At 44.2% G+C, this 24,365-nt stretch overlaps 1 protein-coding gene across 1 annotated transcript in view; it reads right to left on the bottom strand.

Annotated features, from left to right (window-relative positions):
• Positions 1–6,212: 6,212 nt before the first annotated feature.
• sntb1 (syntrophin, basic 1) overlaps positions 6,213–24,365 on the bottom strand; it is a 59,717-nt gene continuing 41,564 nt past the window's right edge. Inside the window, exons 7-8 of the mRNA XM_012854178.3 lie at positions 11,955–12,184; positions 6,213–7,805 (exon numbers count right to left, since the gene is read on the bottom strand). Coding sequence (XP_012709632.2) covers positions 7,713–7,805; positions 11,955–12,184 — 323 coding nt within the window. The 3' untranslated portion in view covers positions 6,213–7,712. The remainder of the gene's footprint in view (positions 7,806–11,954; positions 12,185–24,365) is intronic.

Raw genomic sequence — 24,365 nt, 5'->3', positions numbered from 1 at the left:
CATTCCAGAAAACAGATTCTTTTTATTTAATTAAACCGCAGTTCTCATCCACCCGATGAGTAAAAGATGCAGTTTGAACCTTGAGAAATTAACCTTTTCCCCCAACAAATCGCATGTGTGTTGAGTTCCATTTCAGATAATAAAGCTTAACTTCTCACTTTTCTCTTTTTTTCCCACTTACACTTATTCAAGGTGTTCTCACTCGGATTTGTATTTACACTTGCAAACCAAACTATTTAAAACATTTTTGTAAAGTACATCCCTTCCAGCAGTATTAGTTGCTCTGGCTGAGCCCAATACAATAACTTAATTCATTTGATTATTTGAAAATAATATTTACATATTTATTGATCTTGTTATCCTTTATTAACTGCCTTTATTTTATATATAATTTGCACGAACAGCACTGGTGCAACTGAAAACGTTATCAAATTTGCTCTTCAGATGAATAAATGAAACAAATTAGATCCATGAACAGACATGTGCACATAAACAACAGGCCTGCAGCAGCAGCAGAGAAATGCAACAATCATTTGAGCCAAGAGAGAAGCCGGTCACTCAGAGCCGCTTCGTGCAAAAACAACTTCAGGCCAATGGTTTGCATGAGAGAGAAGTATCTGCCCTGCATGGGCATCAACATTAATTGCAGACAACTCCCACAGATTCAGAGAAAAGCTGCTAGTCCCAGTCCTTCCTCACCGGCTCTAAATCTGATCACTGACCCTCTAAGAAAACAACTAAAAGTCAACATTTGTGCATTTTCAGGAGTCTCCAAATCACATGACTATGAGGAAAAGCTCTCCTGGAGAAAGTTGTGTCTCTGCCTGCTGATATTTAGCGTCTCACCGAGTGCCTGCCGCGACTCAGCAACAGCCTACCAGCAGAACGAGGAGAAATGAGAAGAAATACGAGTAAGTGGGCAAATACTTTTGGTGAGGAACGTCAGGCTGTAAACAATTTGAAGAATTACTACAGTGTCGAGGTCTAAAACCTCTCGCCCTCATTAACATTAATGCAGCCATCTATCTGTCTGCGCGAGGGTGCAGGAGAGGGTAAGGATGCCAACTCATTACCTTGGAGGCGAGTAAACAACGGCAGGAGTTACGGCCGTGTTAAGTGCTGCCTACAACTCAAACGATTCTTTCTGCTGGGGAAGCCGCGTAACGGCTCCCCCAAATCACGCCGAACAGCCTGTAAATTAGCACATCTCGTTCATTTCAACGGCTCCCACAATAACCTATCCAAAAGATACCGTGTGTGTTTTCTGTAAGGAAAGGGGGAAAAAAAAACACCCTTTGGACCCTTTCAATCTTTTACAGCAACAGTGCCTGGCTAAAAAAATAAAAATAAATTCTTACCATGTAAACACTGTATATTAAAGTGATTTAAAGTGTTAGATGAACAATAGGCATTGCATAACTGGAAAGGGAAGAAAAATTATATAAAAAGTTAGAGTTTTCTTTTACAAATAATAATATGCAAAAAGTGTCAGATTTATATTCCAACCACAATAGTCCCATAAATAACCTGCAGCGCAACCGATCACTTTCAGAAGACAACTAATTAAGAACTAGGGTCCACTTATGTGTAATCTAATCTCCATATACATCCAGCCGCTCTGTGAAGGCCTCAGAGGTTTGTTAGAGAACAAACAGCATCATAAAGAACAAGGATAGCTCGACAGGCTGGGTAAGGAGAGCACTAAACAGAAAAGCAGCCAAGAGGCCCATGGAAACTCAGGAGGGCTCCACGGTTCAGGTGGGAGAATCAGTCGAGAGCATCACTATTTGTCAGGCACTCTATGAATCAAACCTTCGTTGCAAGAAGAAAGCCATTGCTGTGAGAAAGCTGAGATTTCCCTTTTGCAGTTTGTTGCAAACCCTAAAGAACACGCAGCAAACACGGAAAAAGCTGCTCTGGTCAGATCAAACCAAATTAGAACATTTTGGGCAAATGGAAAACATTTTATGTGGCTGAAAACTAACTGGGTGCATTTTTCTAAGCTACATTTACTTGAGTGATTTTTCCTTTTGAATCAAACGTACTTTTAGGATTACGGTAGGTTTGCAAAACCGTATTTTTCACTTTTACTTGAGTAACATTATTTTGAAGCAACAGCACTATTGAATACATTTTCTAGCCACCCTGACCACCTCTGGCTCCTTCTTTTGATGAAAAACAAGGATGCTTTAACCAAAAATGCACCAGACACAGACGGACAACACAAACTGTATCGTCCCACTGTTATTTTCCATCTGCTGATAGAAGTAGACGGTCAGGGGAAGATATAGTAAATTATATACATTGTCATTAGTAATACTTTGCACTGTTCTGACACACACACACACACACACACACACACACACACACTTGTTTAATGTACGTAGTGAGGACCGTGCCTTGACTTTCACAGACTTCCATTCATCTTCAAGCCTTTCTATGGCCTAACCCTGACCATAGCCCTAACCCCCCACCAGTTTATACCTCACCCTACCCTAATTGACACCTTAGTCCTACCCCATCACCTGGCCTAGAAAGAAGTGAGGGCAAAAGAAGGGAAGGACCTCAATTTTACATCAAAGTCCTCACTTTAATAGTGAGCAAAGAAATTTCTCGTTCAGCTGCAAGTACAACACACACACACACACACACACACACACACACACACACACACACACACACACACACACACACACACACACACATACATTATCTGTGTATGCATTTCTTTTTTTCTGAATGTGTCATCTTGTATTGGTGTTTATTTGTAAATGTTTTTATCTTTATTATTTGAAATACCAGAATTTGCACATAACCTCATATATTTATCTGTCTGATTGCATTATTTTCACAAGTAACTTTAGATGCTATGATCCAGCAGTTACTCAAATAGCCTTATAGCAAATACTCTTCCTCGAGTGACTTTTAGCTTTCACTTCTACTCGAGTAAAAACATATTGCAGTAATGTTACTCTCTTTAGTCTAATCTCTGGACTACTCTCACCCCGCTCTGCACCGCACATGGCCCCTGACAGCCTACTGAGGCACCTGTCGCGGGCCACGGGGGACTTGAGACTGGGCTACCTTCCAGCTGGACCATAACTCTAAACATTGGACCAGAGCTCCAATCAAATGGTTTAGAGATTAAAGCATAAGCAGCAGCTGAGCAGTCAAAGGTCTGAAACTAAATCCAATTGGAAATTTGTGGCAAAAAAAATATAGTGATGTTTAGAAATGCTCTCTGCCCAATCTGACTGAGCTTGAACGTCAAAGAATAATGGGCAGAAATCACTACATGTGCAAAACGCTGGCACAAACACACCCCATTTTATACAGAGATCAAATACGAAAAAGTTCAACAAGTCTAAATACTTTTCCCAGGCACTGTAGTATCAGGTATAAAAAGCAAGAGTCAGTGTTATTAGCAAACAGATTTAATTTACATCTTTATATGACAGAGGAGGTGGTTTGTTTTGCTGCTGATGAAAAATAATAAATCACAGCCGAAGGCGATAAAAAAAAAAAAAAAACAACAACAACTAATCAACTGTTGTTTATCACAGGATTTATGTGCAACATCTGAATTAAAAAGTAAGCGTCATCATTCTGAGTGACAGTCGCGTAGCTGCCGAAGGCATCAGAGCTCTGCATACGAAAGCACCTTGTTACTCGCAGAGCTTCCCTCTACTTTCCATCATCCGCAAGTGCTGGATTCTTCAGTGTTACAAATCTTTATATCAACAAAACATATAGTTTTTTTTCCAACGGTGCGGTGGATTTTCAATGCATATATTACTTTATACAGTGTATGTGTGTGTGTGTGTGGTATGTCTACAGAAGGCTGAGCATCTGATATAACCATCACAGAAGCCTTTTGCTCTTCATGTTCAAGCTCTAATTTCTAGTTAATTTATTTGAAAAGTCAATCGTTTCTATTCCTGCAGTTTCTGCAAAGAGAAAGGGATGAGACCTGGCAGGTAGCCACGTCAGAGACGCATCAGTCATGCAGAAAGAATAATGACCTGCGCAGCTGCTGCTGGGGCCGACAAAGGCCCCCCCAACACTGCGATGCCTCCTCGCCGTAATGACGATACTGGATGCGACGTCTCTGGCCCTGTTTTAATGACTTTTATCTTTGCTATGAATACTGCCGATCAATCAAATCCCTAATAGCGACTATCATCTTGACGAATGTGAAACTGCAACAGTATGATTGTCGTTTTGTTCTGGGAACGATGATCTGGAAATGTCTGAGTTGATGGATGTTCCTTGCTGAAATGACAGAAGGACTAAGCGGCATCGTCACGGTGGATCAGACAGGGAAAACCTAGATGAACACTTCAGTATTTTTGAGAAATGGTCAATATTTGTTCTGACCAGATTTTGATACGTTTGAGCTTGCGGTTTTATAGACCTCTCAAGCTGACCAGTAAAACTCCCTCTCATTTACTTAAAACGAAAACAAAGAAAAAAAATAAAACAGCCGACGCCAAGCTGGGGTCTAAAACAGAGGCTCGATGCCAAAACACAGTAGTCTGAAACCTGAACATTTCCAGTGTGAAGGTTAACCTGTCAAACGTATCTGAATGTCTGTGAAATACACTGGAATTGTTTTATAGTTCTATTTTTCTCTAAAAATGAAATGCTGGAGCTTATTTAGAGTACTGCCGTTGTCTGCACTAGTGTTTTCCCACCATCACACATTTGCATTTTGGCTCCATCAGTCAAACAGAGATCTTTTGTGGAAGCACTTACTTTTGAACTCACTGTTTCCACATTTGAGATATTATTTATGTAACATATGATTTAGCTGTTTTGCACATTGTAACACTAATGTAATATTAGTCGCTATGAATCCCCATTTGTCTCCTTTTTTTTAACCATCATAAGATTGTTAACATCACTCTCCATGAGTTTTAGCATCTATCAGACATGGGGATCCAAAGAAATGTGTCTATCTTTAGCCAAATACGTATACAGTGTCCTCCACAGTAATTGTAGTCCCTACATGAATGTTTTATTCCAGAAGCATTATATCACACTGTCTGTAACACATGACTTTTTGTTTTCTTGGGGTACAAATTTGACACTGAAGTTGCATCATGACTTTTGGGTGTGGACGAGGATCCATGGACAGGGATGAGGATGTAAAACAGCCAGCAAACCTCTCTGTTAGACATCTGCAGCAATGAGTGGCTTCTTGGGTTACCAAGTCTCCATTCAGCAACCATCTACCAACCAGTTGTTTGGTTTCCCCTGGGAACCAGGTTAGAGTACGTGACAGCTTTGGAGTCTTTGAAACAACAGGAGAAACTGAACATGTGTTGTCATCGGGTCTTGTAGCAGAACAATGATACAAAACATATGGACAAATAAAAGCTGAGATGGTTCACCAGGTATAACAAAATCATATCAATTCCAGGGCCGAAACCAGGGGTGTCCAAACTTTTCAGTACATGGGACAAATTTGTCAAGTCAAAGGAACTCGAGGGCCAAAGAATGAACACATTTTTGTTTTACCAAAAAAAGTGTGTACATTTTTTTACCTGCTCTAAAAAATATGATTTTAAACAAATTAGTCAGATTTTTGTGGGAAATTGTCAATTATTGTAGATCCAAAATAAAAATAAAAGGTTTTGCTCACTTGTGATATTAAAAGACATTTTACCTTTTCTGTAATACTTTTGCCCTAATTAAAAACTAAAAGCTTCCATCGGCCACCTGTGCTGGGGACCAAATATTTCTTGAAATTCAGTTGGGGGGGAGGGGGGGTAAAATCAGTACATGAGCCACAAATGGTCCCGGGGCCACACTTTGTATATTCCTGACCTAAACCATAAAAGAAAAGTTAGAGTAAACTGAAAAGATGCGTGCCTGAGAGATGACCCATGATCTAGAAATACTGTCCAAAGACCCTCTTTCTGAATGTTCCACCCATGCGAGATATTATAAAAGTCTAGAGGCCAATACATAGTTTACAAGGACAGAGAAGCTTGTTCTTGCCGCTCTGGGAGAGAGAAAAGGGCAGCAAGAGTCCTCTTCTCTCTCCCAGAGCTGCAACAAGAACAAAGGTTGTATGATTTTTCAGAAAATCTAAGTGGGTGTGTTTACTATACTGACAAATGCTGCAGTGGGAGGGGCCTATGATCAGATCCCAGGAGTCCTGCATTTGAGTTCTTGTGAAGTATGAAATGTTTTAGCCAGAATAATTATTTTTTTTTATCTTGTCACCATGAATAAAAGAAGAAAGGCCTCTGTTCTTATGGAGTAGGTATGTGGCCCGTGCTTTCCGCAAAAGGGAAGTATGCAAAGTATTCTTAGTAGGGGTGCCAATAAGTGTGCCACTGTGAATTTTGTTCAAAGCATAATTTCTTAACATGTACCCCACCGTGCATAAATGGACTACAGTTGGATTTTTCTAAAGTTTTCAGTGAGATCGTGCTACTGAGATGAAAAAGAAATGCATTATAGAACCTTTTTTTATACCAGGTGGATACCAAAAAGGTCTCTGTTTCACTGTTCTACTGGCAACGCATGAATATAAACCTCTCTGAGTGTCACAGCCCACCAAATCCTGCACCTCATGCTGACGGAGGTTTGGATTGTGGTCCGATAAGTGGTGCAGCTCTGGTGCACAACATGTAATGCGCTGTTGATCATCTAAAATGTTACATCTCCAATTTAAGGATCAGGTGTAAGAAAGGCTATTTAAAAAATAAATTATTTCTATTATAGATATACTCTAAATCAATTCTTTATCTAATGCTGTAAGTAGTTGATAATGATCATTTGCCTAAAAATATATATATTAAAAAAAAAATTGATCTCAGATTATTTGGTTAAACTATTCCAAAACTCTCCCTAGTGTTATGCTCGGCACAGCTGAAGAATCAATCGTCTGTGTCTTCAGGTCCGCCGGGTCCCTAACCCTGCGTGTCTGTCACACTGAAGTACCTTAAAAACACAGCATGGTCATCATGAGCAAGCTGTTAAAAGAACGCCGAGACAGTTTAGATCTGAGCGAGCTGTCATTCTGCGGTAAAAGCCCCCCCCCCCCCTCTCCCCCCTCCTCCAGTCTGGAAGATGAATGCCGACACCGATAACAAGCCTTACCGGGGGGAGGGGGGCGACTCTAATAAAGACTAATGTGCAAAGTTTCTCCACGATGTGCCATGTGTTTGAGGAAGACGGATGACAAGTGAAATTAAGGACGTCCTTTCAGAGTTGATGGTAAATAAATTATATAATTGGTAAATGGAAGGCAGGTTGCTGTTACATTTTGATTGGATTAAAAGTGAATTCATCTCCATCCTGCTACACGCGGCCAGACCTTCCCATCCCGGACGTGACAGTAATGCCCAATGTCGTCTTGTCACTTTGTTGGTACGTCTGTATAGATCACCCATCCGCTTCCAGTCCGCTTCGCCGTCTCCTCTCTGGTTCATAGGCCGACTTTCCAGTTCCTGGAGCTCTGACAGGGGGGTCATTTGCCTCGCCCCGAAATATGTCTGAAGTACGGCTAGTTTCAGGCTCCTTCTAAGACACGAGAAACCCAGGAAGGCTCAAACGACTAATAAAGGCTACATTCATCCAGTTTTGGGTTTCCAATTAAAGGAGTTTGAGGCGGCGTGCTGCGCATGAGCTGCGGCCAGATGACCAAACAAGATGAGTTTGTTTCCCGAAGGGGTTAGAAAGTCCTTTTGAGGAGTTGATCAGGCCACCAGACCCAGACGGGAGATCTTAGCAGACAGGAAAGAGTGGAGGATGAAGACAATCGGCTTCGGACACGAGTGAAGATCCAGTTGCTAGAAGAAGAAAGAAAAAAAAAATCTAAATTAGGACGCGGAATAATCACTTGAAAAGGACCAAAAGACAAAAACATAAATAAGGACAAACAGAACTTTTTCCTTAAAGTCTTTAAATTCAGCCAGAAAACCACGTGTCAATGAACATGTTCCATGTAGATCTTATTTAATTTTATGAAGCCTATTTATTTTTTGACAGCGTACTAAATTATTTGCAGCAACCATACAGATGTGCACAGTGTAAAGATAATTCAATATTCAGGATTATTAAGGACAGAGCGCAGTAAGCAAAGTCAACAGGTTACAGATTTCAGCCCATTTCACTGCAAAAATGGAACTTAAAATAAGTAAAATGTTCTTAAAATTAGTGTACTTGTCCTTGACTTGAGCAGGTAAATAAGATTATTTGCCAATGGAATAAGATTTTTGCACTTAAAATAGGAACAACTCATCTCCGTCACCTTATTTCAAGTACAGGATGTCTAATTATCTTATTTTGGGGGTCAAAATACTCATTCCACTGGCAAATAATCTTTTTTACCTGCTCAAATCAAGGACAAATACACTAACTTTAAGAACATTTTACTTATTTTTAGATCCGTTTTTGCAGTGTTGTTCAACCTCAAGATTTTCCACTTGTCTGTTTACCCGTAACTATTGTTCCGGTGGCCAGTTTACGACTGAGAAATCATCCGACGCAACCTCCTAATGCGCCACAACATCGTTCGAGTGAAACAAACTCTTGGCCGAGCAACAAATCCTGGCCAGCCAGAAAATGTTTCCTGAACGAGAAGATCAGGGCAACCCGATAAATTAGACATGCACAGTTCCTGCCAAGATGACACTATAGTAAACAGTGGGAAAAAAAAAAAAAAAAAACCCCAGCCAGCTGACTCTCAAGCACTGAGCTAATGAGCCGTCAGCTGCATCCACAAGTGCCTTAGGATTGTTTATGGAAGCCTGTCTGAAACTGCGCTTGGATTTAGAAATAATACAGACGCAGAAATCTGTTCTGCTCGAGTAGCCAAGAGAGGGTTTTGAGTCGGTGCTCAGAAGTCTTTGCTTATTTGCCTTGAGCATAAGGAGAGCAGTCACAACGGAGCGCGTTTCTGTCTGATGGCTGTATAGCAGGACTGTTGTTACAGTCTGACGCATTAACATAAATCACTTCAGTTTCCAATTTCCTAAATCCAAGGAGCTCAGGGAGTCCACTTTTCAGTTTTCAGAATGGCTTCTTATCCACTAGGCAGCAGCCGTCCTGCACATGATGAATAATAAAACAGCGGGCCTCTTGGTAGACAAAATAAAAAACCATAAACAACCAACTAGATGTTAATAAATTTGAGTTAACCGCAATGAATAATAATAAAAAAATAACCTCATTATGTTGGTAGAACCTGATTACTTTGCTCCACACATTATCCAGAGAGCTCCTGAGAGCTGCAAACGGATGAAAAGTCTCACAGCCAGCGACAGGCTATTTTCAGAGAAAACCTTCGCCATCGAATGCTGCGATGTAAGAACTAGTTAGCCAAGCACATTTCATTCCAGGTGTTATTTTCTAACAAAAGCACTGTAATTTACTTTCAGCAGCACTTCCTTACGTCTTCTTGTCATGCACGCTTTATGGCGCAGTTAGTTTCTCGTGTTATTTTGCAGGCGCCTCCCCCTGGAGACAGAACGAGGGGGTGAGGTGGAGACGGCCTCAGCCACACGTTGGTAAAAGCATCCCAGCTCACTCCAAGGCCATTGTTTTAATGGCAGCTCTGTTTAAATGATATTTACAGTGGGGCAAAAAAAGTATTTAGTCAGCCACTGATTGTGCAGGTTCTACTACTTAGAAAGAGGAGAAGTCTGTAATTTTCATCATAGGTGCACTTCAACTATGAGAGACAAAATGAGAAAAAAAATCCAGGAAATCACTTTGTAGGACTTTTAAAGAATTTATTTGTAAATTATGATAGAAAATAAGTCACCTACAAAAAAAAAAACACAGCCCTCTTCTCATACCTGTAATAATGACACCTGTTTGAACTTATCTGTATAAAGACACCTGTCCACAGCCTCAAACAGTCAGACTCTAAACTCAACCATGGCCAAGACCAAAGAGCTGTCAAAGACTGCAGGAAGACTATTGTAGACCTGCACCAGGCTGTAACACACAACACCTGTGCCCCCCTGCTTAAACCAGTGTATGTCCAGACCTGTCTGACGTTAGCCAGGGAGCATATGGATGATCCAGAAGAGGAATGGGAGAAAATCATGTGGTCAGATGAAACCAAAATAGAACTTTTTTTTGGGCACAAACTCAACTCCACGTGTTTGGAGGAAGAAGAATGCTGAGTTGCATCCCATGAACACCTTCCCTACTGTGAAGCATGGGGGTGGGAACATCATGCTTTGGGACGTTTTTTCTGCAGAGGGGAGAGAACGACTGATCCGTGTTAAGAGAAGAATGAACCATGTGTTGTGAGATTTTAGGCCAAAACCTCCTTCCATCAGTGAGAGCACTGAAGATGGAGGGTGGCTGGGTCTTTCAACATGACAACGATCCCAAACACACAGGCAACGAAGGAATGGCTCTGTAAAAAGTATTTCAAGGTCCTGGAGTGGCCTAGCCAGTCTGCAGACCTCAACCCCATGGAAACTTTGTGGAGCTCATTTTTTTCTCATTTTGTCTCTCATAGTTGAAGTGTACCTATGATGAAAATTACAGACCTCTCATCTTTCTAAGTAGGAGAACCTGCACAATCAGTGGCTGACTAAATACTTTTTTTTTACCCCACTGTATATTTAACTGGATAAATCTGCATTTATTTTTCAATCTCAAATGCCATTACAGAATATACACACAGGAATGTTGTGTGGCAATAACATCTATTTGGAAGATAATAATTGAATTCTTATTTTGAATTACTTAGTAGTGTTAGTCAGTCTTTGATGGAACAACTTTTTAGTTTACATTTTCTCAGAATTGATCCCCATGCTTCCCCTGCATGTGCCATGTACAATTGTTTAAAATTTTAAACACATAAAGTAATAATCCTAATATGGCAACTTCACGCAGTTGGAACTACATATGTAGAAAAGACACATTACCACTGCTTTACTCGCTATCTGACATTAAATCAAATGAAACATTCCCTTTTTTAAGTCAGGATTATCAACCATTTGCTACTACTTGCTAAATGGGCAGGCAAATGGCTAATCAGAAAATGTATTTTTAGATTCTTCACCATATTTGGAGGCATAACTGTAACTGTAGTTTAAGGGAAAATCTCAAACATGCCGCTTCCTTGAGTGACATCATGGGGAAACTCAAAATAATTCAACCGAGATATCAAAAGGAGAATTATGGACCTCCAGCCTGGCTCATCCTTGGCTACAATTTCCAGATGCCTGAAGGTGCCGCCTTCATCTGTTCAAACGCTTCAGCACATGTAGACGCACCCTGGGAAGGTCCAGCAACCAGCCTCTGTGTTGCAGGGATAAACGTGTCTTTGTTGTGAGGTGTGTGTGTAGCCGCAGAGCCAGGATGAAAAACCTTGTGAGGATGCAGGCTGAAGCGATTTTACCAAAACACTAAGAACATGTATGCAAATGTATAAGTTTAGCATACTTTGTTTTTAATCCCAACTAACCTTAAACAGGAAAAGTATTCAACTGTCTTATGAAGTGAAATCTCCAGTGTGAAAATCTGTGTATTTTACACTATTCTGCAGCCGCGTCTCAACTATCTTAACTTTAACATGAAATAGTATCAAAAAACAGGCGATATACACTATGCATGTGTCTGTCCAGAAATCCCTAATACAGGATTTTAGATTAGCAAAACGGTGTAAAATTATTGCGCTAAGACAAGAAGGAACAAGCAAACACCTGATGACTTTATTCAAAATCTAAATCTGCCATCTACCGTTAAGTTTGATGTTTTTCCCCCCCTGTCAGAATAGGCTGATTTTATTTATCCGTTTGCTTTTAGTTAAACACAACCACAGACGACAACTTTATTTAAGTCAGAGTATTTTCTGTCACGTTTGAAATCCATCCATCCATTTTCTAACACGTCTATCCCTCGTGGGGTGGCGAGGGGTGCCTATCTCCAGCTGTCACGTTTGAAATGTCAAATCTAATTTCTCGAGGACTTACAATCTCCCCCTCCTTCCCGCCAAAGTCCAGAAGAAGGATGCGTACGCCGTCGTCTGCGGACATTTTTAGTTTTTCAAACGGGTAGGAGAGGAGCACTTGGGGCTTGACCGATGTGTCAATTGCTCTCTCCTCGCCGTCCTCCCCGTATCCTATTTTTGGGTCCGCCAGCACAGAGAAGCCCTTCTCGTAGTGAATCACCAGCCGGCACTCCTGACCGCGGTACAGGCAACCTGGAAAACAGAGATATTTTTATTTGCGCTGGTCCTAAATAGATCTTCTGGTTCTGATGAATATAAAAAAAAAAATTGTTTGTAATGTAAGAAATAGAAAAGAGTTTAAATACAGTTGTATTCAAAATGTTATATTTTCAGTAACCGACTCCACCAAGTCAAACGCACGGATATTTTCTAGCCTTTGTCCTGTTACTACTGTTGATTTTTCTGTCAACAGCTAATGAAAACATGGCGTTTGATAGAATATTACATCACACCAATAAAAACCTTTTTAATACAGAAATATGGGCTCAAAGATTATTTTCACAAGGTGCTTTAAATCTTACAAATGAGCCTCATCAGAGCACACATGCCTACATATGTACATAATCTTTTCTGTGTTTTGAATCATTTGAAAAAATCTGAAAAAAACAAAAACAAATCAAAACTTAATATTTTCATATAATGAAATCAAATACATACATGGGACAAGATTTGTCTCTTATTTTAGGGTTTGTCAGACGATAATCTCCCTGTGAAAACAACTACCTTTAAGTACGTATTACTCTTTATTACATGCATACTTACATTTCATATTTTTGACTGAAACTGTACATCGATACCAAACATCCAATAAAACACAAAACTTGACGAGCATTTGACGAGGCCATTCTAACGTAAATATTCCTCAAACCAAACCATCCTACTGTGGCTCTGTCTGCATGCTGGCAGTCATTGTCCTGCTGGAAGGTGAACTTCCCTCCCAGTCTCAGTTATTTTCCAGCCTCTAGCAGAGTTTCTTCCAGGATAGTCCTGCATTTAGCTCCATCTATCTTCCCTTTACACCTGACCAGCTTCTCCATTTCTGCTAAAGAAAACACGTCTCCACAGCATGATGCTGCCACCGCCATGCTTCAAAGCAGAACTGTTGTATTTGGGGCAGATGTGCAGAGCTGGTTCTTTTTCATAATATTCACTCGGTGTCTCGCTATGGGATGCAGCCTCCTGCAGCCCTGATAGAAGCATTTATCTCAATCTGCCAATCCTGATTGGCCGGTGAAAGTGCTCGTCTTACGCCACGCCCAGTAGCCCCGACTACTAAAGCGTGCGCAGATCACGTCACTTCAATTCAAAACCTCTTCTCACCTCAGAGCTTATCTCACGTCGGAGCCTTTTGCTAGCTTAACTGCCCATAGACGGACCTTGCTAGCTTCCGTCGCCGGACGCTAGCACTGTGCTTCGATTTCTGCCCTGTCCGCTCACTCCAGACCGGACCGGTATCGTTTTTCTTTTTTTCCGTTCACTCCACGGCGGAATCCCTCTCGGCTCCCCTCCGCGGACGCTCGAGTCGGTCGAGCATTTGGCACACCAGCGAATTTCTCGACCCCACCACGCTAGCACACCAGCTAGCCACGATCCCTTTCCCTACCAGCACTCCAGCTCGTCGGAAAATGGCAACCGTGAAAAACCCTCACACCAGAGGAGACTACCGTCTTTGTGGTTGCGGGAACAAAATTTCGGGGAAGGACACCCACCCGGTGTGCAGTACCTGTCTGGGGGTCGACCACGCCAGGTCAGCCCTCGAAGTTCCCGGGTCCTGTGGGCACTGCAAAGTGTTCACGGTCAAGAGCCTCAGACGAAGACTAGCCCGCCAGGTTAGCATCTCGGACCGTGACCCATTCCTCCCCACCGCCGCCCACGAGGCAGCCGCGGAGGAGGACGAGGTCATGGCTGGGGAAGCCCCGGAGACTGGCTACGACTGGGGTGCCCAGTGCGAGCAGCTCCGTGCTCCCCCGTTTCCCGAGGAAGACGTGCTGGATGTTAGCCCCATGGAGGAGGATGACGACGCCTCGTTCCTCATATCAGAGGACGAGGAAGAGGATGACATCTTCATGGCGCCAGTCCAGACTGAAAAGCCGAAGCTGCCGAGCCCTTCCACCAGGGAAGACAGGGGAGCGAGCTCACCAGCTCCCTCCCTCCATGTGGACCTGCTCGACGTGTGCAAACGCGCGGCAGAGAAACTGGAGATCCCCTGGCCGATTGCAATAGCGGAGCCCACCCGGTCCCGCTATGAAGGCAAACGGCTTCCCTTGGCGCGAAACGCGATGAAGCAGCTTCTTCCTGTCTTCCCCGAGTTGCTGACTGAGCTCTCCAAAACATGGACTAGCTGCCCGTACAGCAACAGGAGCCCCATTGCGGGCGCGGCATCCCTCGATTGCGAGGCGATGGACGCCCATGGCTTCTTCTCCATGCCTCCGGTGGAAGTCCCGGTAGCTGCGCATCTCTGCCCAGGCAGCGCGAGCCAGCTGTCCGCGGCTTCCACCAGGCGCCCGACGCTGCCAGCTAAGCCCGATCGTTTTCAGTCTGCGCTGACCGAAAGGGCGTACAAAGCAGCTGCCCTCTCGGCCAGAGCCCTCAACGCCCTCTCCATCCTCACCGCCTACCAAGCGGAGTTGTTTGGCGCGTCCGCTGAGGAGCAAGACCCGGATGCGTGGGAGGAAATGGCGGTCATCGCCGATTTGTCTCTCCGCATCCAACGTGTCTCGGTCCAGGCCACGGGAAAAGTGATGGCAACCCTCGTCGTCCAGGAGCGAGCGAGATGGCTCAGTCTCGCTAACCTGACCGACAGGGAGCGGGATGACATCCTGGATATGCCAATCGTCCCTGAAGGCATCTTCGGCTCCGCATTGGCCACAATGCAGCAGAGATGCGAGGCAAAAAAGAAGGACAACGAGGCCCTCAAGCTTTGTCTCCCTCGGAAAGCCCCAGCGCCTTCACCTCCGGTGCAGCGCAAAACCTTTGGGCAAGCTGCCTCCCAGCCGCCGCGTTTTAAAATACCGAGACGGCCACCACCACCTGGCCAGCCCCTCCCGATGAGGAAGGAGCGCGGAGCCGGCTGGCATGGGAAATCCGCCTCCCCGACCGCTGCGCCGCCGCTGCCCACAGCCGCCGCGACCTCGGTCCCCCGGGCGATGAAGAAAAAGAGAGCGGCCTGACAGCCGCCCGTTCCTCAGTTGGTGCAGCCTGCAGTTCCCCGTTGCGCAGGCCCACCGTTTTGGCTTGTTCGTGCGCGCCCCGTGCCACCGCTGCCCGTTCCAGAGCCGGTCCGCGAGGAGAGGGACATCGCCTCGGAGAGTTGCGCTGTTGCGCCCCGAGCAGAATGTCCACAAGCACACACATACACACACGTTCGAAGGTTGAACGGTGTGAAAATAAAAACAATAAATCTGTCACATCCAGGCCACGAGCCGAGGGTGCAGATAATAAAAAAAGCCAAAACAAACAATGCTCTCTCCATAAGCAGGGTGGCCATTCAGCCTCCTGCAGCCCTGCTACCGGGATGGGCGTCGCCGTCCCCGCGGAGCAGAGCAGAGCGCCCCGTCACACCTGCGGTGGTACCCGAGGATCATTTCCCGGCTCTACCACAGGGGGGCGCGGAGCAAAAGCCGCAGTATGCTCCTGCTCTTTCTCTCAAATGGGAAAGCTGGAAAGCAGCAGCGGCTCCACCGTGGGTATTACGCACAATTTCCCGGGGATACAGGCTTCAATTCGCCACTGTCCCTCCCCGTTTCTCCGGCGTAGTACACTCACATGCACAGGGAGAATCAGCTCGAGTCTTACAGGAGGAGATCCTCTCTCTGATAGACAAACGAGCGGTTTCTGTCGTATCTCCCGAACAGAGTCTGTCAGGGTTTTACTCCAGATACTTCCTCGTCCCCAAACGGGGGGGGGAGGGGAATCCGCCCTATTCTGGACCTGAGAGCCCTGAACAAATTCCTGCGGAAATACAAGTTCAGGATGCTGACACATGCAGCACTGCTGCGTCTAGTAAGACCGAACGACTGGTTTTCGTCCGTGGATCTGAAAGATGCGTATTTCCACATTCCCATTTACCCCCCTCACAGACAATATCTCCGATTTGCCTTTCAAGGGGTGTGTTACGAATACCGTGTTCTACCATTCGGCCTGTCTCTCAGCCCGAGGGTTTTCATACGGTGCACAGAGGCCGCGGTAGCCCCGCTCAGACGCCGTGGGATACGTCTGGCCACGTATTTGGACGACTGGCTCCTGTTAGCGCAGTCAGAACAGGAAGCCAGGGTTCACACACATATTGTCACAGCACACCTGATGGATTTGGGTTTTGTGATAAATATGGAAAAGAGCCACCTATCTCCGACGCAGGAGATATGCTTTCTGGGGTTATCCCTGCGCTCTGTGCCGTTCACAGCTCGCCTATCAGAGGAGAGGGTGACGACTTTCAGAGCTTGCCTTGCACACTTCCGTCGGCACAGATCCGTCCAGTTCAGACTGTGCCTTCGGTTGCTGGGTCTGATGGCCTCAGCCATCCTCGTGATTCGCCTCGGCCGTCTTCACATGCGGGACTTTCAGCGCTGGGTCGCTTCGCTCCGAATGGACCCCGTGCGTCATGGCGCACGGCGGATAACGGTCACAGCGGACTGTGTAACAGCTCTGCGCTGTTGGCGAGCCCCGTCCTTCCTGACCCAAGGGGTGCCCATGGGCACCGTCTCGTCCAGGAAGGTTGTGACCACGGATGCCAGCCTATACGGCTGGGGCGGCATTCACGAGGGCAGGTCTGTGAGGGGTCGCTGGAGCCAAGCTCTCCAGCGCCTGCACATAAACTTCCTCGAACTTTCAGCTGTGTTTCTTTCCCTGAGACACTTCCTCCCATTCCTCTCAGGTCACCATGTCCTGGTGAGGACAGACAACACGACAACAGTGGCGTATATCAACCGCCAGGGAGGCTTGCGCTCTCGTATGTTGCACGATCGGGCACGCGAACTGATCCTCTGGAGCAGTGCCCACTTTCTCTCCCTGAGGGCGACGCACGTCCCGGGAGATTTAAACACAGGTGCGGACCTGCTGTCCAGGGGCGCGCCAATGTACGGAGAATGGACGCTGCACCCGCAAGTCGTGGAGCAGATATGGGCGCGCTATGGCCGCGCCCAGATAGATCTGTTCGCGTCCAGGGAAAACGCTCGATGCGAGCTGTTCTTCTCTCTGAGGACCCTGAATGCTCCCCTGGGCGTAGACGCACTAGCGCACGCTTGGCCGCACGAGCTGCTCTACGCGTTCCCCCCGCTGGCCCTGATACCCCCTACTCTCGCCAGAGTGAGGGCATCCAATCACAAGCTGATCCTGATAGCTCCACACTGGCCAGCACAACACTGGCTGGCGGAGATATTCCAGATGCTGTGCGCCCAGCCTTGGCAGCTGCCGCTGCGCAGGGACTTGCTCTCGCAGGGGGCGGGGACAGTGTTCCACCCGCACCCGGAGCGACTGCAGCTGTGGGCCTGGCCCGTGAGTGGCTCAATTTGACCACTGCTGGGCTCCCTCAGAGTGTAGTTAATACTATACAAAATGCCAGGGCTCCCTCCACCAGGACTCTATATGGCTCCAAGTGGGGACTGTTTGAGCGGTGGTGTCTTGAACGGGACTACGTTCCTTTTCAGTGTTCTGTACCAGCGATTCTGTCGTTTTTACAGGAACTGATTGATAAAGGAAAAGCCTTTTCCACGGTTAAGGTCTATCTGGCTGCTATAGCGGCGTGCCATATAGGATTTGGGGACAAAACGGCGAGCCAACACCCTTTGGTGTGCCGGTTTATGAAGGGCGCGCGCAGGCTTCTCCCTGTCTCCAAACCTTTGCTGCCCCCGTGGGATTTGATGGTGGTTCTGGAAGGGCTCAAAGGGCCCCCTTTTGAGCCATTGTTGGGGACCAGTCTTAAACATCTGTCTCTTAAGACGGTGCTGTTACTGGCTCTGGCCTCTGCGAAACGAGTCAGCGACATTCATGCGCTCTCTGTGAACCCCGCATGTACTCGGTTCGACCCGGGGTACACGCGTATGGTTCTGAAACCCAACCCAGCTTTTGTTCCTAAAGTAGTTGGTTCTTGTTCACCGATCGAGCTGGCGGCGTTCTCCGCTTCCCCCGGTGAACAGCGAGCGCACATGTTGTGCCCTGTTCGGGCCGTACGCTCTTATATGGACAGGACACAGAACATCAGGAGGAGTGATCAGCTCTTTGTCTCCTGGGCGGAGCCCCGTAAGGGACAGCCGATCACAAAGCAGCGCCTCGCCCACTGGGTGGTAGAGGCTATAGCTTTGGCGTATGAAAGCAGGGGTCTGCAGCCCCCGGCGGGTTTACGTGCACACTCTACCCGCGGGATGGCCGCGTCCTGGGCTTTATTCAGGGGAGTGTCCGTTCAGGACATTTGTTCGGCAGCGAGTTGGTCCTCGCCTCTGACTTTTGTGCGGTTCTACATGCTTGACGTGTCCAGACCGTGCGTGGCCAGTGCGGTCCTGAAGTCATAACGGAACTTATGGACCTTCCCCATACGGCCGGTTCTTGTTCGATAAGCTGTCTGGCAATACGGGAGCTACCATATCCCATAGCGAGACACCGAGTGAATATTATGAAAAAGAACGTTTGGTTATCTAACATAACCCCAGTTCTTAGAATAATATGAGCGAGGTGTCTCGCCAGACAACCCTTCTTGCTGGGCGGTGAGAAGAGGTTTGCTTGTTGAATTGAAGTGACGTGATCTGCGCACGCTTTAGTAGTCGGGGCTACTGGGCGTGGCGTAAGACGAGCACTTTCACCGGCCAATCAGGATTGGCAGATTGAGATAAATGCTTCTATCAGGGCTGCAGGAGGCTGCATCCCATAGCGAGACACCTCGCTCATATTATTCTAAGAACTGGGGTTATGTTAGATAACCAAACGTTTTCAGGAACTTGTAACATTTTAAATGCAATCTAAAACACTTGTTGGTCTCATCTAACAGGAGCACCTTTGTCCACATTCGCTGTGTCCTGAACTCTGCCTGCGGCAAACTGCATACTCTTTCCAGGTTCAGACGATGGACAGTGCTCTGGAAGATGCTAATAACTTGGGATATTACCTTTTTTAATAACCTTGCTTTACTCTTTTCCATATCTTTATATATTATCTACTTGGTATGTTACTTCCTCTTCATTGTTTTCTAATGTTCTCTGACAAAAAACATTATTGAGTTTAAATTACAAACAATACCATAGTATTTAGTGTTTAGGTGACTTCCTAGGGCAGCTGGTACCATTTAGGGTATCCGGGTAAAGGAGGCTGAATTCAAATGGATGCCATGCTTTAAAAATTATTTTTATGTGTTCATTAATCAATAAACCACAAGTATAAACCACATACCCTTTTCTTTCCGCATTACAATTATACACTACTCTCCACTGGTCAACCACATAAAATTGGCAAAATTTTTAGGTACCCTTGTGTTATGAAGACCAGATTGAAATGTTTAAAAAAAGAAGCCACACTCCAAAGGTCTGTAGCTACTGAGTCTACACAAAGGTTCACGTGGCAAGATGTTAAACTAGTGGGACGGTTTTCAAAGCCTGAGAGAAACCACACGTAACGATAAAAAAAAAAGAAATCGTAGATATAGCAGGTTTACTCGTACAGTGTGTGGTCAGACGACGATCACAACACACCACACACCAACAGATTTGGCAATTTACAAAACAATGTGTGGTAGAAATGAGACAATAATTAAAGTTCAGGGAATATGAATTCTTCTCCAAAGCTTTGTACATTACCCTCCCTCTAACTTATATATTTCAGAGGTGCTTGCTTCAACATTCACGTCTAGGTTGCAACATTTCAGTGGCGCAGCCCGCTCTGCCGGTGGAGATCTCGCTGTAAGCAGAGGGTGCAATTTCTCAGATTTACACCATTTCTTGCCACTTATTTCCAGCTCCTTCTCCTCTCCTCGCCACACAGCAGGCGTCTTGCCTGAAAGCCGAGCGAGGCCCACCATCTTCATCAGGTCCCTCGTTTTAAGTGTAGTTTTCATCATCTTTGTCTCACTCATACACAGCGTAATTGTGGCACGCTTGCTTTCATTTGTCAAAGACAGCTGAGTACTCGCGCCCTGGCAGTGGCAGGCATTAAGGTCACATGCGGAAAAGTTTACTCGCAGCGTACGGTAACCTCGCCTGTCAATGACATCTGATACGGCCAAGCTGTGAGTTTGTTTGACAAAGGGACAACAAGCGAGAGGAGCTGTTATCGCTCCTGTTTGCTGAAAGCCAGAGTAAGATGAGTGTGTGCACGTGTCTGTCAACAGGGAAGGGTGTGTGAGTGTGTTTATATATGGCAATAAACGTGTCTATAATGCTGCGTGCAAAGAAAACCGTGGATATTGTCATGAGCAGATGTTTATTGTCTGAATGCATGCATGCATATGTTTGTTTCCTCGGGGCGTATGAGTGATTTTACCTTATAGATAGATTTATTACAGACTCATAGCCCAAAATCACAGAAAAAAAAAGAAAAAGAAAAAGGAGAATAAAAGTACATAAAAGAAAATACATAAAAGACTTATAATCTTTCAGGAGGCAGTGATGCCAATTGTTTCCAATATGCAGATGTATATCTCCTTATACAGCAGTATATACCTATAGCATCAACATGATAAATGCCTCTGACTATCTGTAAAATCATTATAGGAAGTCAAACTTTGTGAGCTGCTTTAGATTATTAATTCCAGCTCTGAATTTAAATGTTACGAATTTTGTTGGAAAATGAAGAACAATGAAAAACACAAACGTGTCTAAAAATATTCTCATAACTGTCTTATCCAGTAAAGGGTAATAAACAAAAAATACAACAATGTCATAAAACCATAGAATACATTTGAAATGTCTCTTCTGGCTTCGTACAAACATGACAGATGTAGTAACACTGTGATTGACTTCATGAATTAGCAGGGAGATCAATTTATAAGCATGCTCGTGCACTTATTGGCAATTACAATCACTGCTGGTGAGCTGATTGCCACTTACAGTACCAGCAGTTGTCCACTGAAAAACAGTCCACCAATCAGAGCCTGGATGTGGGAACTTACCAAATCAACTTTGTTTACAGAGCAAATTTAAAGCACAAAAAGATGACAAGGGGTTGGTGATTTGAACCCCTGAAAACAGACAAAAGTAAAAACTGAGGTAATCAAATTAAAAACGCAAATATTTTTGAATATCACTCACAGGTTAATAATGCAAATGATTTCAAGTGGTAAGAGACCTAATAGCAGGGAACATATATATGTATTAAGTAATTTAAAAAACAAAAACAAATTATTAAACAAAGATTGGCAGACAGTGGGAGGCTTTTCCTTAGCTTTGGGGTTGCTAAAGAAAAAGCACAATCGTTTGCATGTAAAATTAAGTGTTCAGATGACCTAAAAGCTGCAGCTTTAGAAAAGGGGAAAAGTAGTTCTAAAATATTTATGAAGAACTACCTGGCTTTAAAAAGAAGCATTTTAGAAAGCAATTCCTAAGAGGAAACATGAACACATTGGAGTGATTCTAACGTTTCTAATTCAGAAGAAACAATTAAAGTTATAAACTTGGTGCTTATTTCTAGCCGTAACTGGGTGAAAGGCGGGGTACACCCTGGACAGGTCTGCGGTCAAAGCGCACCCCAGAGACACACAGGACAAATAACCCTGCATGCACACAAACTATGGGCAATTTATAGAAACCAATTGCCCTTATTCCAAAAAAAGTAAAAAACAAAGCAACTGGACTTGTTTTCCGTAGTTGAAGACATTTCGCTTCCTCTCCAGGAAGCTTTCTCAATTCAAAAAGTCTGTAGTAAGTTTCCTGGAGAGGAAGCGAAATGTCTTCAACTACGGAAAACAAGTCCAGTTGCTTTGTTTTTTACTTTTTTTGGAATGACCATGGATGACTGAGAATCTTCACCAGCACTTGCCCTAACAGTGATCTTTTTGGACTGTGGAGAGAACCAACACATGCACGGGGAGAACATGTAAAAAGTCCCTAGGCAAGGATTCGAACCCAGGACCTTCTTGCTGCCAGGCAACAGTGCTACCAACTGTGCAGCCGTATCACCGTATTCATACAGTGCTTATAACTATGTGTTATGTCTATAAAAATTATAATAATTGAGCAATATGTTTTTCTAGGATTCTCGATGCAACAAAAGGGAATCGTACTAGCGTCCACAGGTTCAGAGCCTCAAAGTCCAGTGGTAAAAAATAAAGGTTTACTATTAAATTAGCCAACTTTATGCTGAGAAAATCAATCCCCTGTCTATCGTTTACTCAACGCACACTGAATATCTATGATGAAGAGATAAATTATTTGGCTACATTTGCAGACACTAAATGGCCAGTAAGATACAGTGATATGACAGAGGACAACTTTGTAAAAGCTCACACCACCATATCTCGTCCTCTTCACGCTATTTTTTAGGGGATCTGTTTTTTTAAATCAAGGAAGTACTTCAAAAACGTAATCTTGTTGAGCGTTGAGGTTTATCCGAGTTCTCTTCAAATAGTCAAATCTATACACCTAGAGCACAGAAACGTAATCAGATAGAAATATGTCCCAAGAGTTGAGAAAAATAACTGTTTAATACAGAACATTCCAAATGAATAGTAAGCCAGGTTGGCATAAATGGGACCTTTACCGAGCTTAGGAGTGAGTATTAGACCTGAAACTGTACTCTACTATCTGAGAACGTGGTTCTGTGGGGAAAGCAGGTTTTCCATCAGAATACACTCGCACATAAAGGGGCTTTTCAGGCTCGAACAAAGACCCCTTTTCTGACACCGAGTGGAGGAGACAGAGGGAAAGATGAGGGATCAGAGAGTGATAACAGAGTGAGTGAAAAAGCCAGAGTGGAGTCGGACAGTGAGAGGCAAGAGATCCACTACTTCTGTGACCCCTTTAGGCCTAGCAACTAGAAAGGTTACGAAAGGACATCTGTTCAACTTTTCTGGCTCTTATCTTAAACTTGTAGGTCATTAGTGTCTGAAAAAGTACCTCAGATTTTCAAACGGAAAAACAACTTCAAGTGTCACAGCGGGTTAATAGATTATTTCTCCACCACCGCCTAGGTGCTTTGATTTTTTAAAGAGCGTCAAGTCATTAAGCTGTTTTCCTGTTCGCCGAGACCACCTCAGTGACCCCAAATGCAGCTAAACAAGTTTTAAAGCATTCGCTCTTACAACTACTTTATTGAGAATTTCAAGAAAATAGAAATGGCTACTTGAAACAAATCTTCACGTCTTCAACTTAAAATAAATGTGCATCCCAACCCTTAAAACAAACCTTACAGACACCAAAAACATGTTTTGTTATTGGTGTCTCAAAGGTTTGGGGAACTTAAATGAATTGTTCAGGATTTTTCTGAACAGGAGGGTTATAAGCAGTTAACATTTTACCTGCAGTGGATAACTCTCCCTTGGTGTTGTCATTTAGCATAAATTCAGATAAGGTCAAGCTTGTCTGAGAGGGGCAAAGACCAAAATTAACTTGTACCATTTAAAAACTAGAACAAAGACGATCATAATAGCAATTTTGTTTAAAGAATCTTTGAACCATCCCCCTGTTTCCATTTGAAACTTATTTACGCAGAACTCAATGATTATTTTTTATTTTTTTTTACACAGAAAATTGAGGTTGGGGGCGTTGCACCACATAATTTCTTCCTGTATGAAACGCAAACTGTAAATGAAACTGTCAATGATCTGGGTGCGTTTGTTTGAGTCTGAACTCGGAAAAATTTAATCAGAATTTGGAAAATCCGGTTTTTGAGTACAAAAATAAATCAGTAACTTTATTCACGTCACGTCGTTCATACCCAAGAATCTACACAAAAGTAGGCTAAGTTAATTAGCACACTCTTTGAACTGTGCATAACATGGTAAATATGATACATTTTCAATAATGTTTAATTCCTGTGTTCATTAAGATAAGCAATTTCAAATACATTTTTATCAAGTAGGTTAACAGAATATAAATAACAGAACACACATGTCTGCTAATTGCTGAAATTATCACTATGCCCTCAGAAGTGTCGTATCACAAAGAAGATATGCCAGAAGGTCAAGTGAAATTTGATGTCGGAGCCATAAAAACTGCCTTCCCCTTTAAAATCCCACCGCCTGTTGAGTGACTAAGAGCTGATCTATCTTCAGAGCAAATCTTCACTGTGGGCCCTGACAATGAATAAAGCACCAGAGTTTAGGATGTTGCACAGATGAGAAGCTGACAAGGTCAGTGGGCTGACTCCTGGCAAGTGCTTAAAACACAAGTGAATGTATTTTGTATGCAACGTCACACTCCTTCACAGGGAAGAGGGAGTTTCTCTCCTACTTTCG

The sequence above is a fragment of the Fundulus heteroclitus genome, chromosome 3 (genome assembly GCF_011125445.2).
Source record: "Fundulus heteroclitus isolate FHET01 chromosome 3, MU-UCD_Fhet_4.1, whole genome shotgun sequence".
Lineage (NCBI taxonomy): Eukaryota > Metazoa > Chordata > Actinopteri > Cyprinodontiformes > Fundulidae > Fundulus > Fundulus heteroclitus.
The sequence above is the reverse complement of the archived record's forward strand: the minus strand, read 5'-3'. Positions and strand labels throughout refer to the sequence as shown.